Here is a 13,951-nt window from a genome sequence, read left to right as displayed (position 1 = left end):
TTCATAGAAATGGACCCCGGGACCAATCTTCATGAAATACGGAGGGGGAGACTTTAGAGGACAGTTAGGAGTGGGTGTCCTGCAAATTTGGTGGAGTTTCCTTGAAAAATGCCACCCGTCGCAACATGGATAGTCCCCAAATAATTTTCTCCACAGGGAATAATGGAAAGTGGCTGAGGGGACCTTCTTTGGGGACCCATAAAATTCAGGGAATACCAATTTTTCTCTCTGGTTCAGTATTCCCAGTTCAGATTTACTGATTTTTTTTGCACACCCATAGTTCAAACATATTTGGTTAGCTACCCTAAAGATAGAAATAATTATTTCTGTAGATGATATGATTGTGTTTTTTAATGTGTTTTAATGATGTGTATATTTGTATTCTGTTATCCGCCCTGAGCCTGCGGAAGTGGGGAGGGCGGAATATAATTAAATTAAATTAAATTATTTGGATTTAAAAATCATCTCTACAAAACCATGATCTAGACAGTGTTCAATTAGAAAGATCTGGAGAACTGGGTTGGGAACAGACAAGCAGTTTCCTCTTGGACCGCATCTCTATGACTACCACTGCCTCTGCTATAATATCATATGAATACCAGTACAAAAAAACTGCGTTATACAGAGGGGCTGACTTGATTTATCTGTCTACTCTGCTTGGCAGTGAGACCCCTTAGGAGGACACAAAATGAGGTTTTCTGAATCCTGGCACTTGGGAGCCTTTTAATTGGATATGACAGACTGAACCTTGGATATACCAGCCCATCTTTAAGAATGTAAGAGACAGAGTACACGTATTGGCTACAGCCTGAGTTGGTTACTCCAACTGAAACAGCGCTTAGGTACCCCAGTGGCCAATTCTGAGGGACCATAAAGGATCCAGGAGAGGGAGGGCAGCAGCAAACAGAAACAGTCTGGGGGAAAGGGAAGAGTACCACATTGATGTGGTAAAGAATGAATAAGAAAACGTGTTTTGAAGAATAAGAATTGTTTGGAAGAAGACAAGAAAGAAATGATCACAGCAAACAAAACTGGGAAAAGGCTGGAGTGAATTCAGATGAAGAATCTAATTAAAACTATTGAGAACAAGTCAGAATTAGGAACTACTCCAAGATTATTTTTTAAATATTGAGAAAGTTACAGAGATAGTGGTGATGTTTACCTTTCCTCACATGCCATTTCCACGACTTGAAATTTACCCTCCTGAAGCTGCAACTAGTTCAACTAACTTTACTAGAATGAAATAAACAATGATAGACACAGCTTTGTGGAAAGGGAGCAGTGTGCACACTCAATTATGTGTTTCTGACTGCTAAACCATGTTCAGAAATCAGCTCAGTAGGGTCTGAATTGAGCCTTACATCAGTAATTGTGTAATTGATATATTTATTGACTAAAGCTGATTTAACACAAGGACAAACTGAGTAAACAGGTATTCATAAAAAGCAGTTGAAACAACAATGTATTTTTTAAAAGATTTAGCTAAACAGATATAATTTTATAATTAATGCAAAACCATGGTCACTACACTTTTACAAGGAACAAATCATTGTAGTGGGGTCTGGTAAATCATCATCTTGTTAAATTTATATGACTATGTTCACTATGTATACATGCTTAATACCTTTATTATGGTGGGATGTTCACTGATGAAACAAAATGATGAATGTATTCAATATTCATTTTAATCTAATAAAAAGTATATTCTTATTCACGTCCAAATTACCCAGTGACTAATTACATCTGTTACTTTTTAGCCTTGCTCTTCCACCCACAGGCTTTAATAATCCTTTAAACCACAGTGTTTACCATTTCAGGTAGACTATCTTGCATGAACAAAGGAACGTCCTTTGCTGTTACTGAAATTAGATATAGATGGACCTTGAGGTTTTTAAAAGTATATTTCTAACTCATGAATGAGAATTAACAGTTACATTAATATTATTAACATTTGAAAGTTATAATGTCAAGGCTTAATTTTCCTCTTGGAAACACACAACAGTTCTTGATTCATGGTATACTTAATTTGTGAGCAAGGGATACAGCAAGACTAAGCTAATAAGCTATGCATATAGCCAGGTCAAGATCTCTCTTCCAGCACTTAAGGCTAAAAGAGAGAGAGAAGCTGATCTGCACATATAGCATAACATGGCAAAGCCCTCTTCACAGCCAATGTAGAAATAAGATCCAGACAGAAGCTGAGTTTACAAAGGAACCCTTGTGAAATCCCACGCCACAAAATCTTTTCCCCTGGGATTTTGTAAACTCTTATAGCTTCACTACTCAAAAAGAAGGGGAGGTCTCCGTAAAAAGATTAGAAAACTAAGGGAGGGAAATATCCAGGGAGACCAAAACCAATCATAAACTGTGCACTAATCACTTGTAATAATAATAATAATAAGAAGAAGAATTGATTGTTTATGATTGTTTTTTGGTCTCCCTGGAGATTTCCCTCCCTTAGTTTTCAACTCTTATAGCTTCAGCAAGTCAAGGTGTTAGCTCACCTGAAATGTGCTATATGAAGAATTTCATCAAAAAAAATTACAGTATTAGATAATAAGTTGTGTATACTGAACATATGCTGTGTATACTGAACAGGTAGTCAGCTCAAGGTTGACTCAGCCTTCCATCCTTCCGAGGTTGGTAAAATGAGTACCCAGTTTCCTGGGGGTAAAGTGTAGATGACTGGGGAAGGCAAAGGCAAACCATCCTGTAAAAAGTCTGCGATGTCGTGATGCGACATCCCCCCATGGGTCAGTAATGACTCGGTGCTTGCACAGGGGACTACCTTTACCTTTACCTTACCCATACTGAACATATATACAACATATTTTTAAAATATATATTCATTATTTAAATGTGACTAATTGTGACAAAATTAATTTGCTATAATATGTATGACGATAATATGCTATTGAAGAGTTCAGTGTTTTCAGCATTACAAAGTTTAGATCAATAGCCTATTGTGACTGCATGAGACTGCTTCTGTCTAAATGATATACTTTTTGTTTATTAAAGTTGTTCTTTTATTTTCAACTTATTCTTCTCTGCCTTTTAGACAGCATAAGCTAAAACACATGTTATATAGAGTGCAGCAGTTTGCAGCTCTCAAGATTCAGTATATTTCTGAAGTTGCTTGTAGAAAATGAAGGTACTTATACTTTTTAATATCATAAACATGCTAAACAATACAATTGTATATACTAATTTGTTATATATGCATTTAAAGTTGTTAAAGCAGTAGAGTAAGTGTAGGTTTGGTAAGGAAGAAGGGTCCTAAATTTTCCCCAAAATTTCCACTCCCACTCTCATATATATCCAGTTTTTTATATTTATTTTACTTCATTTATATCCTGCCTTTCTCCCCAATGGGGACCCAATGCAGCTTACATCATTCTGTTCTCCTGTTTTATCATCACTTGTGAGGTAAGTTAAGCTAAGAGTATATGACTGGCCCAAGGTCACTAAGCAAGTTTCCATGGTAGACTGGGGACTTGAACCTGGAGCTCCCAGATCCTAGCCCCATGCTCTAACCACTACATCACACAGAGTGATATATTTTGAAATATAAAATTTACATCTCTAATAGTCACCTATATTTTTCTTAATTCTTATTCTGAACAGTCTTATGGAGGGATTTATACAGAATTTCTAAAATCTTTATGATCAAGTTAGATAACTTAAAATAAGCAGTTACTGATTACAGGGAAAACCAGAAGAAATATGAGGGTTGGATCCCATATCCATCCAAGCATTTCCTTCCCCTTAGCAGTCCGTTCTGACCCCGAGATACTGGGATCTACATGGACTGTTAGAAAGGCAGGAATGAAATCACCCTCTTGCATCAGCACAGCTGTCTGACAGACAATAAGGAGGGATTTCACTTTCTTCCCTGTCCCCACTGCAGCTTTTGGATCTATATGGCTTGAGCAACAGTCAGCAAGTACAGATTAAAGTAATGAACTGCACTGTTGTATGAAAAGCAGGCACAGATATCTCCAGTCAGCAACTTTCTCAGCTTTAACCAACTGGCCACCATCAATTAGTTTAAGCAGAATCTATCTGACTACCAATTTCAAGGTCTTAACTGAAGATGTATTAACCAGTTTGGTGTAGTGGTTAAGAGCAGCGAGACTCTAATCTGGAGAACTGGGTTTGATTCCTCACTCCTCCACTTGAAGCCAGCTGGGTGACCTTGGGTCAGTCACAGTTCTTTGGAGCTCTCTCAGCCCCACCCATCTCATAGGGTGATTGTTGTGGGGATAATAATGACACACTTTGTAAACTGCTCTGAGTGGACATTAAGTTGTCCTGAAGGATGGTATATAAATCAAATGTTATTATAATTAGCCAGAACCATGTGAATATATGGACTACATAACTTATCTCATCACAACTAACTTAGCTTTTGCATGGTTAAATTTGAAGAGGTAGTTGGCCAACTGTAAGATTACGTATTTTGTGAACACATATATTTACATACAATTTCAATGGTCAATAGAGTCAAGCAGCCAAACAGGCTTCAGGAAGTAAAGCTATGGTGCAGAAGAGTTGCTGAAGAATGAACTAAATAGCCCTTGGTCAGGACAAAATCCATCCTACAAAGTGACACCATGAAAAGCTTGTTTAGGGAGCTTCAATTTTATTTTATAAAAAGTATTCATAATATTTTACTTTCAGTTCTCTTTCCTCCCACAAATCTTACATGGCAAGACACACTTCTAGAGTAGTTACTAACATAAATGGCAAGAAAGTGTAAGAGTTTTTTCTGACATCAGAAAAATAATTTAAAAATATATAATTACTAGATGTCTGTGTTAGCACTATCTTTAACATGATAAAAATCAAATTATAAGTGGTAAAAGAAGCAGACTTATGAAAATGTATGATTACTGAATATGCTATAACACTATCACTGTGCAGATGTCACCTGAAAACCAATGACTTAAAAAGTGAACTTTAGATGATTTCCCCTATGTGAATGGTAAAGATTACAGTAATCACACCCTCTCCCCTACTCACAGTACAAACTTACCTTTATCTTGATCCACTGGTTCTTGAGAAAGTATATCGCAAAGAACTGGATTGTTCCAGATCCCATTTGCTTGGGTGAGAAGAGCTAAAAATTGTAATTGGCAGCTGCCATTTTCCATCAATGTTGTGTGCGCCATCTGGGAAAACAAAACTGACACTAATTATCAAGTCAAATGAATGACAATTACATAAAATCACATGAACTCTTGACTATTAAAATATATTTATTTTTAATACTCTGCTTTTTCTCCCTACTGGGGACCCAAACTGGCTTACTTCAATCTCTTCTCCATTTTATCCTCACAACAACCCTATGGGGTAGGTTAGGCTGAGAGGGTATGACTGGCCCAAGATCACTTAGCGAGCTTCCACAGCAAAGTAGAGATTTGAACCTGGGTCTCCTAGTCTAACATTCTAACCATTACACCATAATGGTTCTCTTAAGAATGTTTCCATGCCTGTCAACAACGTCTTTCAGTCTGGAATCACTAGTGAGTACTGTCAAGCAAAGACAGACAACAGAAGACAGTCAGTTTAAAATTGAACTCACATTCTACATAATTTGGTCTTTTTCAACATGGGAATGCTATAATTTACTTAAAGCTAAAATATTGCAAAAATTCCTTAGTTTAGTTTTTATAGCTTCTTTTGGCCACTGTTTCCTCAAACTGTTAAGATTTCAAATACTAATACCATCAAATTGCATGAAAATATTATAATTAGGGGAGAGAAGGGGGCATGCTAAAGTTGTTACACAATCGTTACTCATACCTGTATGAAAGGGATTCTGTTGTAAAGCACAGAATTCCCTTCAGAGAAAGTGAAGGGTAACTGTTAGTTTAAAATATCTACTGCTTCTAAATGAGCAGTTCAATCATAAGTATTTGTAAGTGTCAATTATAGGGGTGTGCAAGCCAAAAATTTTCGGCTATAGCCGAAAGTAGAAAGCCGAAAGAAGATTCTCTATCGTTAAAGCCGAAAGCCGAAACAAGAATCTCTTTCGGCTTTCGACTTTCGGGATTCTTTCGGCATTATTTCGGCATTCTTTCGGCTTTTTTCTATGGGAAAATGCCTCCGTCTTCCCGGACGCCTGGAGGAGGCATTTTCCCACCGAATAAGCCCAAAATTGGTGGGGACCTTCCTCTAACCCTTCTCTAACAACCACCCAAGTTTCAGACAGATTGGACTTTGGGGGGCCATGTTATGTCCCCCCAAAGCAGGTCCCCCCATCCTCCCATAAGAAAGCGAAGGAGCAGCATATTGTTAGCATGCTGCTGCTCATCTTTCTTCATTATTTCCTATGGGGAAAAAATGAAGAGGCAGGCTTCCTTTGCCAGGGGTGGCATTTTGCATGCAAAATGCCCCCTTACCCTCAGGGGCCCTTCTCCCACCCCTCCTCCCACCTCCCACCAAGGCTCAGCCTGATCCCACTTGGGGGGGCCATTTCATGGCCTCCCCAAGTAGGTGCTCTAATCTCTACCACTGACAGCTGGGGGAGGCTTGTGTTGCCAGGGGTGGCATTTTGCATGCAAAATGCCCCCCAACCCTCTGGGGCCCTTCTCCCACCCTTCCTCCCACCCCCCACCAAGGCTCAGCCTGCTCCCACTTGGGGGGGGGCATTTCATGGCCTCCCCAAGTAGGTGCTCTGCTCTCATCTCTACCACTGACAGCTGGGGGAGGCTTGTCTTGCCAGGGGTGGCATTTTGCATGCAAAATGCCCCCCAGCCCTCTGGGGCCCTTCTCCCACCCTTCCTCCCACCCCCCACCAAGGCTCAGACTGCTCCCACTTGGGGGGGCCATTTCATGGCCTCCCCAAGTAGGTCCTCTCAGCCCCTAAAGTCCACCCCTTACAGCCCCACACAAACCCAATTCCCCCCCCCCAGCTGCCACACACAGACCCAAATCCCCACATTAGCCCCTCACAGACCCAAATCCACCCCCACCTGCCCCACACCCATAACCCCAGGAACAGGCTGGCAAAGGCCAGCCCTCTCCCTTTGTTCCCTATGCTGGGAACTTCTAAACTCTCTTTCCCTGGGCAATTCTGCACAGCCCAGGGGTGCCACAATGGTGGGCACACTTCTGAGTGCCAGCTGGTCCCTGTGAAAGAGCACCTGAACCACAGACACCCTCCCTCAAATTCCCCCACCACCTACAGAGATGGCTGGCCAGCCAGCCCCATTGTTCCCTATGATGGGAACCAACTGCACAACAAAGAATAAAACAAGAACAACACAAAATAAAGTTTTAAATTTTTTTTTCTCCCTTCCAAAGTACAAGTAGGCAAAGCATTATGACACATTACACCAGCAGTCCCCCACACAGAAAAATTAAAACAAAACTCACTTAACATCAGAGAATCACAAAGCACAATTCCTGTCAAAAACACTTTATTTCTTGAACAGCTTTAGGTTACACAGCAGGGGGGAACACCAAAGGGCATGGCAGCACTATCTTACACAAAAATAACACAACTCACTTAACATCAGAGAATCACAAAAGCACAATTCCTGTCAAAAACACTTTATTTCTTGAACAGCTTTAGGCTACACAGCAGGGGGGGAACACCAAAGGGCATGGAAGCAGTATCTTACACAAAAATAACACAACTCACTTCACATTAAAGAATCACCCCAAAAAATTGCTGTCAAAAGCACTTTATTTCTGTAACTGCTTTAGGTTACACAGTAGGAAGGCACCACAGAGAAGGAAAGCAGTGTACTACACAAAAATAACACAACTCACTTCACATCAGAGAATCACACAAACACAATTGCTGTCAAAAACGGTGAAGTGGGTTGTATTATTTTTTGTAGTACATTGCTATCATGCCCTGTTGTGCCCTCCTACTGTGTAACCTAAAGCTGTTCAAGAAATAAAGTGTTTTTGCCAGGAATTCTGTTTTTGTGATTCTCTGATGTTAAGTGAGTTGTGTTATTTTTGTGTAAGATAGTGCTGCCATGCCCTTTGGTGTTCCCCCCTGCTGTGTAACCTAAAGCTGTTCAAGAAATAAAGTGTTTTTGACAGGAATTGTGCTTTGTGATTCTCTGATGTTAAGTGAGTTTTGTTTTAATTTTTCTGTGTGGGGGACTGCTGGTGTAATGTGTCATAATGCTTTGCCTACTTGTACTTTGGAAGGGAGAAAAAAAAATTTAAAACTTTATTTTGTGTTGTTCTTGTTTTATTCTTTGTTGTGCAGTTGGTTCCCATCATAGGGAACAATGGGGCTGGCTGGCCAGCCATCTCTGTAGGTGGTGGGGGAATTTGAGGGAGGGTGTCTGTGGTTCAGGTGCTCTTTCACAGGGACCAGCTGGCACTCAGAAGTGTGCCCACCATTGTGGCACCCCTGGGCTGTGCAGAATTGCCCAGGGAAAGAGAGTTTAGAAGTTCCCAGCATAGGGAACAAAGGGAGAGGGCTGGCCTTTGCCAGCCTGTTCCTGGGGTTATGGGTGTGGGGCAGGTGGGGGTGGATTTGGGTCTGTGAGGGGCTAATGTGGGGATTTGGGTCTGTGTGTGGCAGCTGGGGGGGAATTGGGTTTGTGTGGGGCTGTAAGGGGTGGACTTTAGGGGCTGAGAGGACCTACTTGGGGAGGCCATGAAATGCCCCCCCCTAAGTGGGAGCAGTCTGAGCCTTGGTGGTGGGTGGGAGGAAGGGTGGGAGAAGGGCCCCAGAGGGCTGGGGGGCATTTTGCATGAAAAATGCCACCCCTGGCAAGACAAGCCTTCCCCAGCTGTCAGTGGTAGAGAAAAGAGCACCTACTTGGGGAGGCCATGAAATGGCCCCCCCAAGTGGGAGCAGTCTGAGCCTGGGTGGGGGGTGGGGGGAAGGGTGGGAGAAGGGCCCCTGAGGGCTTGGGGGCATTTTGCATGCAAAATGCCACCCCTGGCAACACAAGCCTCCCCCAGCTGTCAGTGGTAGAGATTAGAGCACCTACTTGGGGAGGCCATGAAATGGCCCCCCCAAGTGGGAGCAGGCTGAGCCTTGGTGGGGGGTGGGAGGAGGGGTGGGAGAAGGGCCCCTGAGGGTGAGGGGGCATTTTGCATGCAAAATGCCACCCCTGGCAAAGGAAGCCTGCCTCTTCATTTTTTCCCCATAGGAAATAATGAAGAAAGATGAGCAGCAGCATGCTAACAATATGCTGCTCCTTCGCTTTCTTATGGGAGGATGGGGGGACCTGCTTTGGGGGGACATAACATGGCCCCCCAAAGTCCAATCTGTCTGAAACTTGGGTGGTTGTTAGAGAAGGGTTAGAGGAAGGTCCCCACCAATTTTGGGCTTATTCGGTGGGAAAATGCCTCCTCCAGACGTCCGGGAAGACGGAGGCATTTTCCCATTGAAAAGCCGAAAGAAAGCCGAAAGAATCCCGAAACGTTTCGGCTTTTTTCTTTCGGCTACCCTAAACGTTTCGGCATTCCCCGAAACGTTTCGGCATTCCCCGAAAGAAGCCGAAACACTTTTGTTTCGGCATTCTTTCGGCATTCTGAATGCCGAAACGCACATCCCTAGTCAATTATCTAACCTCTTCTTTCATTTGAGCAGTATTGCCCAGGGAAGAAAAATGAGGTGCACATATAACCCTATGCCCTAGTAACTGTTCTAGCTGTGGACTACTTAGAGTTCTAACAGGAGTATGCGATCTGAGTCTGAGCTTTGGGGAAAAAAGCTGGATTTTTGCTGATCCAGCTAAAGCTGGCTTTCCTGAATCAAATCAGAGAAACCCGGATCCAGACCTCCAGACAAATCTGGGTTTATCTGGGAAACATTCCTTCAGCCTCAGACTGGCTCCTTCCTGGGCTTCTCCAGTGTTTTTTTTCCAAGAGGGGAGAGGGAAGAAGGAAAGAGGCAGGGGGAGTGAAGCAGGGAGGGAGAAGTGGCCAATCTATGCAAGAGGTCTCCTGTCTGCCTGGCTTGTGTGTGTGACACTGGTTCAGCTGGGCTAAATTGCAACAGTGTCCCTTGCTTCAGTATGGTTTGGCTGGAATTTGCTGTTTTGACATGATTCTCTGGTTAGATGTTGGTCTTCTTTTGCTTTGGTTCTGGGGGGGGGGGGAATCCATTCTCTTGCTTCAGTTTGGTTCTGCTAGTTTCTGTGGGTTGATCTTGCATTTGGTAGTGTACTTCTGGCCAGTGGTACCCTTGCCCCTGTGTGTTTCTGCCTCCAAGCTATCTTGGAAGCCTTCCCACCATAGGAAACAATGGAGAGTGGTAGAGCAGGTTGCGGTAAGGTTCTCTAATAGGGTTCAACAAGATTAGAGCATCTCTGACTTATTCGGCCATTATTTTCTGTGAGGAAACTTCTCTGAGGGGGTTGGGGAGGTTCAAGCAAACTCCACAAAATTTGCAGGAAATCTACTTCTCACTATCCTCTAAAGACCCTCCAAGATTCAGGTAAACCTGGATCTAGATGTCGCAGCTCTGAAAAAAGGGAATTTGACAAGGACAAATGCATGAAAGAGAATGTAATTCCAACCAGTGGAAAGTCATTTTAGATTCCTAGGCCTGATACCCCAGCAAATATAGTGCATTAAATCTTGCAGGACTATGGTGCTGTAACAAACAGTATATATGTCCACTTTCTGGTGATAAAAATACAAGGTGTAGGTCATCATGCTATATGGATTATAATGTAAATACTGCTTGCACTTTTAAGAATAAACATTGGGCTGGATCTAGACTAAACTGGCTATTTCCACTGATTCCCACTTCCTGATCCAGACTCCTCTATGTTATTTTGTAGTGTTCCCTATCAACCAACAGCAGTATTTCATGGAGATTAGTGGACTGCAGTTGGAATCCACGGATAGAAAATTTAGTCTAGATCCAACCCACGTTCCTACTTGCCACTGCAAATCTCTACTTTCTCAACTGGAGACTGTGTCATATATGTAAAAAACAGTCCAATATTGGTTGTTGTTGTGGGTTTTCCGGGCTGTATTGCCGTGGTCTTGGCATTGTAGTTCCTGACGTTTCGCCAGCAGCTGTGGCTGGCATCTTCAGAGGTGTAGCACCAAACGACAGAGATCTCTCAGTGTCACAGTGTGGAAAAGGTGTTGGCAGGTCATTTATATCTACTCAGGAGGGGTGAGGTTGAGCTGAGTCATCCTGTAAGAGTTTCCCAGGGTGTGGAATGCTAATGGCGGGAGGCTTCACTGTATCCTGAGGAGGTTCTTTTGCATATGGATTGGTGCTTGATGTGCTAATCTTCTCTGCAGGGCTATTGTCGGGTGTAGAGTGTTTTGTTAGCCTGGTGTTTTTCAGAACTGGAAACCATGCTCTGTTCATTCTTAAGGTTTCTTCTTTCCTGCTGAAGTTTTGCTTATGCTTGTGAATTTCAATGGCTTCCCTGTGCAGTCTGACAAAGTAGTTGGAGTGCTACACCTGGTAGCAGGTGCTACACCTCTGAAGATGACAGCCACAGCTGCTGGCGAAACGTCAGGAACTACAATGCCAAGACCACGGCAATACAGTCCGGAAAACCCACAACAACCATCGTTCTCCAGCCGTGAAAGCCTTCGACAATACAGTCCAATATTCTATGCCATCCCTACCTTTGGATGCTGACCAGAGATATGAAGCAGGCAGTTATGCCATCTCCTTTGCAACATGGACAGAGCAATCAGAAGTTACTCCAGACTAAGCCGATTGAAATCAATGGGCTTAGACTGGAGTAACTCTGCTTAGGATTGCACTGACAAGTGTCTACTTTCCAACTTCCCTACTACATAGGTGTAAGGATCTGCCAGGTAACTCAAAAGACTTCACTGAATGAACTAAAGAACTTTATTGACAAGTTACCAGTTTCAGTATCTTACTCAATTTTTGACAGGAATGACTTTTCCCTACAAGCACAAGACATATATAGGGTTCTAAGTGCTGGTGAATTCCCAAATCCCCACCCCTATACGGTAATGGTCAGCTACATTCAGATGCAAACATCTAGGCAGAAAAAAGCAGAGTTGATATATGAGAAGTCTCAAGGCCGTGAGGGTCCATGCAAGCATCTCTTCCCAGGCTAAGGAGAGAGGAGGTTAAGAGAACATACAGATAACAACAGACAGCACCCTCCCTTACATACTTTCACATCACAATCAAGAAATAGCTTCAGCCTGCAGTTATACCCATAACATTAGAGCACAAACAGTACATAGGATGTTGTTGGGTGTGACAGGTGACCACCTGACAACAGGATGCACTGTATCGTGGATGAACCGGCTTTCTATCTACTGCAGAAGTACATCAAGAAAAAAAGAGAGGGCCAGGTCCACAATGAAAGGAGTACAGAACAAAACAAAAACAGAGCATCACAAGATATTAACAGCTGCCCTGCCAATATGAGAACAAAAAAATTACAGCATGAATAGAAAATTACAATTGTTACAAGTAACGAGAAATCCTAATTTAGACAAAAAAACCCTATGCAACCATCCATATAAATCCATCATCTGAATCAAGAAGTAGAGAAAAATAATCCCCCCAATAAGTTACCAAAATAAATGTGCATCTTCAAACAAGTGGGCAAGGATCTGCATTTTTTCAAACTGTGCTACCAGCAGCAAGAAAAGAATGTCTTCATCAGATACATGAAACAATAATTTATTTGAAGTCTCATTATCCTAATATATAAAAGGCTACGCGTATTCAAGACAACCCACTTCCTACCCTGGTGTGCCTCCAGAGGGCGCTGCTGTGGAGGGAAACCCAGATGAGGCAGCCAGACCTCCAGAGAGCTCATCAGGGCAGGAAACCTAGGCCGGGATCAGGAATGAAGCAGGTGGCAATGCCCCCCCCCCCGCCTTCACCCAGCTGGGAGCAGGAGCGGAGCAGGTGGCAACCCCCAACCCCCGTCTTAATGTCATGTATGCCTGCCTGCAGTACAAGCCATGTGTATGTTATATGCAACCTGTCGGTCCTCTCACACTATGCAGAGTTCTGAGTACCATTCAATGTCTTTTATTTAAAAGTTCAGTGTGTTATCTCTGCTTTGAAGTTAAACGCTTTTACTTCTGCAGCCAACAGCTTTGAGACCAGATGCAGCCAGTCTGAAATGTATCTTCCCTGAGAACAAGGAAGATTTCATTCCCAAATTGCTATTGTTGCTCAGCATAGTCTAAACTCTAAAACTTTTTGTCTCTGGCATTTGCACCAGAATTCCAATGGGCTACTAACCTAGGGGCGGGACATTAACCTATAACTAACCATGCTTTCCCTCAATACGTCACTTCTGCCAATTCCACTGTCTAAGCATCTAGAACCTGATAGATCTCTAATAAAAGTTACTTCAACCAATTCACCTGTGGGATAGCTGTGGAGAACTTGGGGATTTACTTGCCAAGGACTGACACATAACCCAGCTGGGATCAGAAGCAGAGCAGATGGCAATGTCCATTCCATCTTCCCCCAGCTGGGATCAGGAGCAGAACAAGTGGCAATGCCCGCCCCCTGCCTTCACCCAGTTGGGATCAGGAGTGGAGTAGATTGCAATGTCTGGCCCCACTTTACCCAGCTGGGATCAGGAGCAGAGTGGGTGGCAATGCCTGCCTGCCCACCGCCTTCACCCAGCTGAGATCAGGCATGGGGCAGGTGGCAATGCTCACCCACCCTTCACTCAGCCAGCATCAAGAGTGAAGCAGGGGGAAATACCCGCCCTCTGCCTTCATTCAGCTGGGATCAGGAGCAAAGCAGGTAGCAATGCCTGCTCCCCCTATCATCCAGCTGAGATCAGCAGCAGAGCAGGTGGCAATGCCTGCACCCTGCCTTCACCGAGGTGGGATCAGGAGCAGAGCAGGTGGCAATGCATGCCCCCACCTTCACCCAGCTGGGATCAGGTGCAGAGCAGGTGGCAATGCCCTCCCCCTGCCTTCACACAGCAGATATCAGGAGTGGAGGAGGTGGCAATGCCACCCCTTCAACCAGCTG

At 43.4% G+C, this 13,951-nt stretch overlaps 1 protein-coding gene across 1 annotated transcript in view; it reads right to left on the bottom strand.

Annotated features, from left to right (window-relative positions):
* ZNF292 (zinc finger protein 292) overlaps positions 1 to 13,951 on the bottom strand; it is a 63,743-nt gene that overhangs the window by 33,100 nt on the left and 16,692 nt on the right. Inside the window, exon 4 of the mRNA XM_054977754.1 lies at positions 5,036 to 5,171. Within this exon, the coding sequence (XP_054833729.1) occupies positions 5,036 to 5,171 (136 nt within the window). The remainder of the gene's footprint in view (positions 1 to 5,035; positions 5,172 to 13,951) is intronic.

Source organism: Eublepharis macularius, chromosome 1 (assembly GCF_028583425.1).
Source record: "Eublepharis macularius isolate TG4126 chromosome 1, MPM_Emac_v1.0, whole genome shotgun sequence".
Taxonomy (NCBI): domain Eukaryota; kingdom Metazoa; phylum Chordata; class Lepidosauria; order Squamata; family Eublepharidae; genus Eublepharis; species Eublepharis macularius.
Note: the sequence above shows the minus strand (reverse complement) of the source record. Positions and strands in the feature narration are given on the sequence as shown.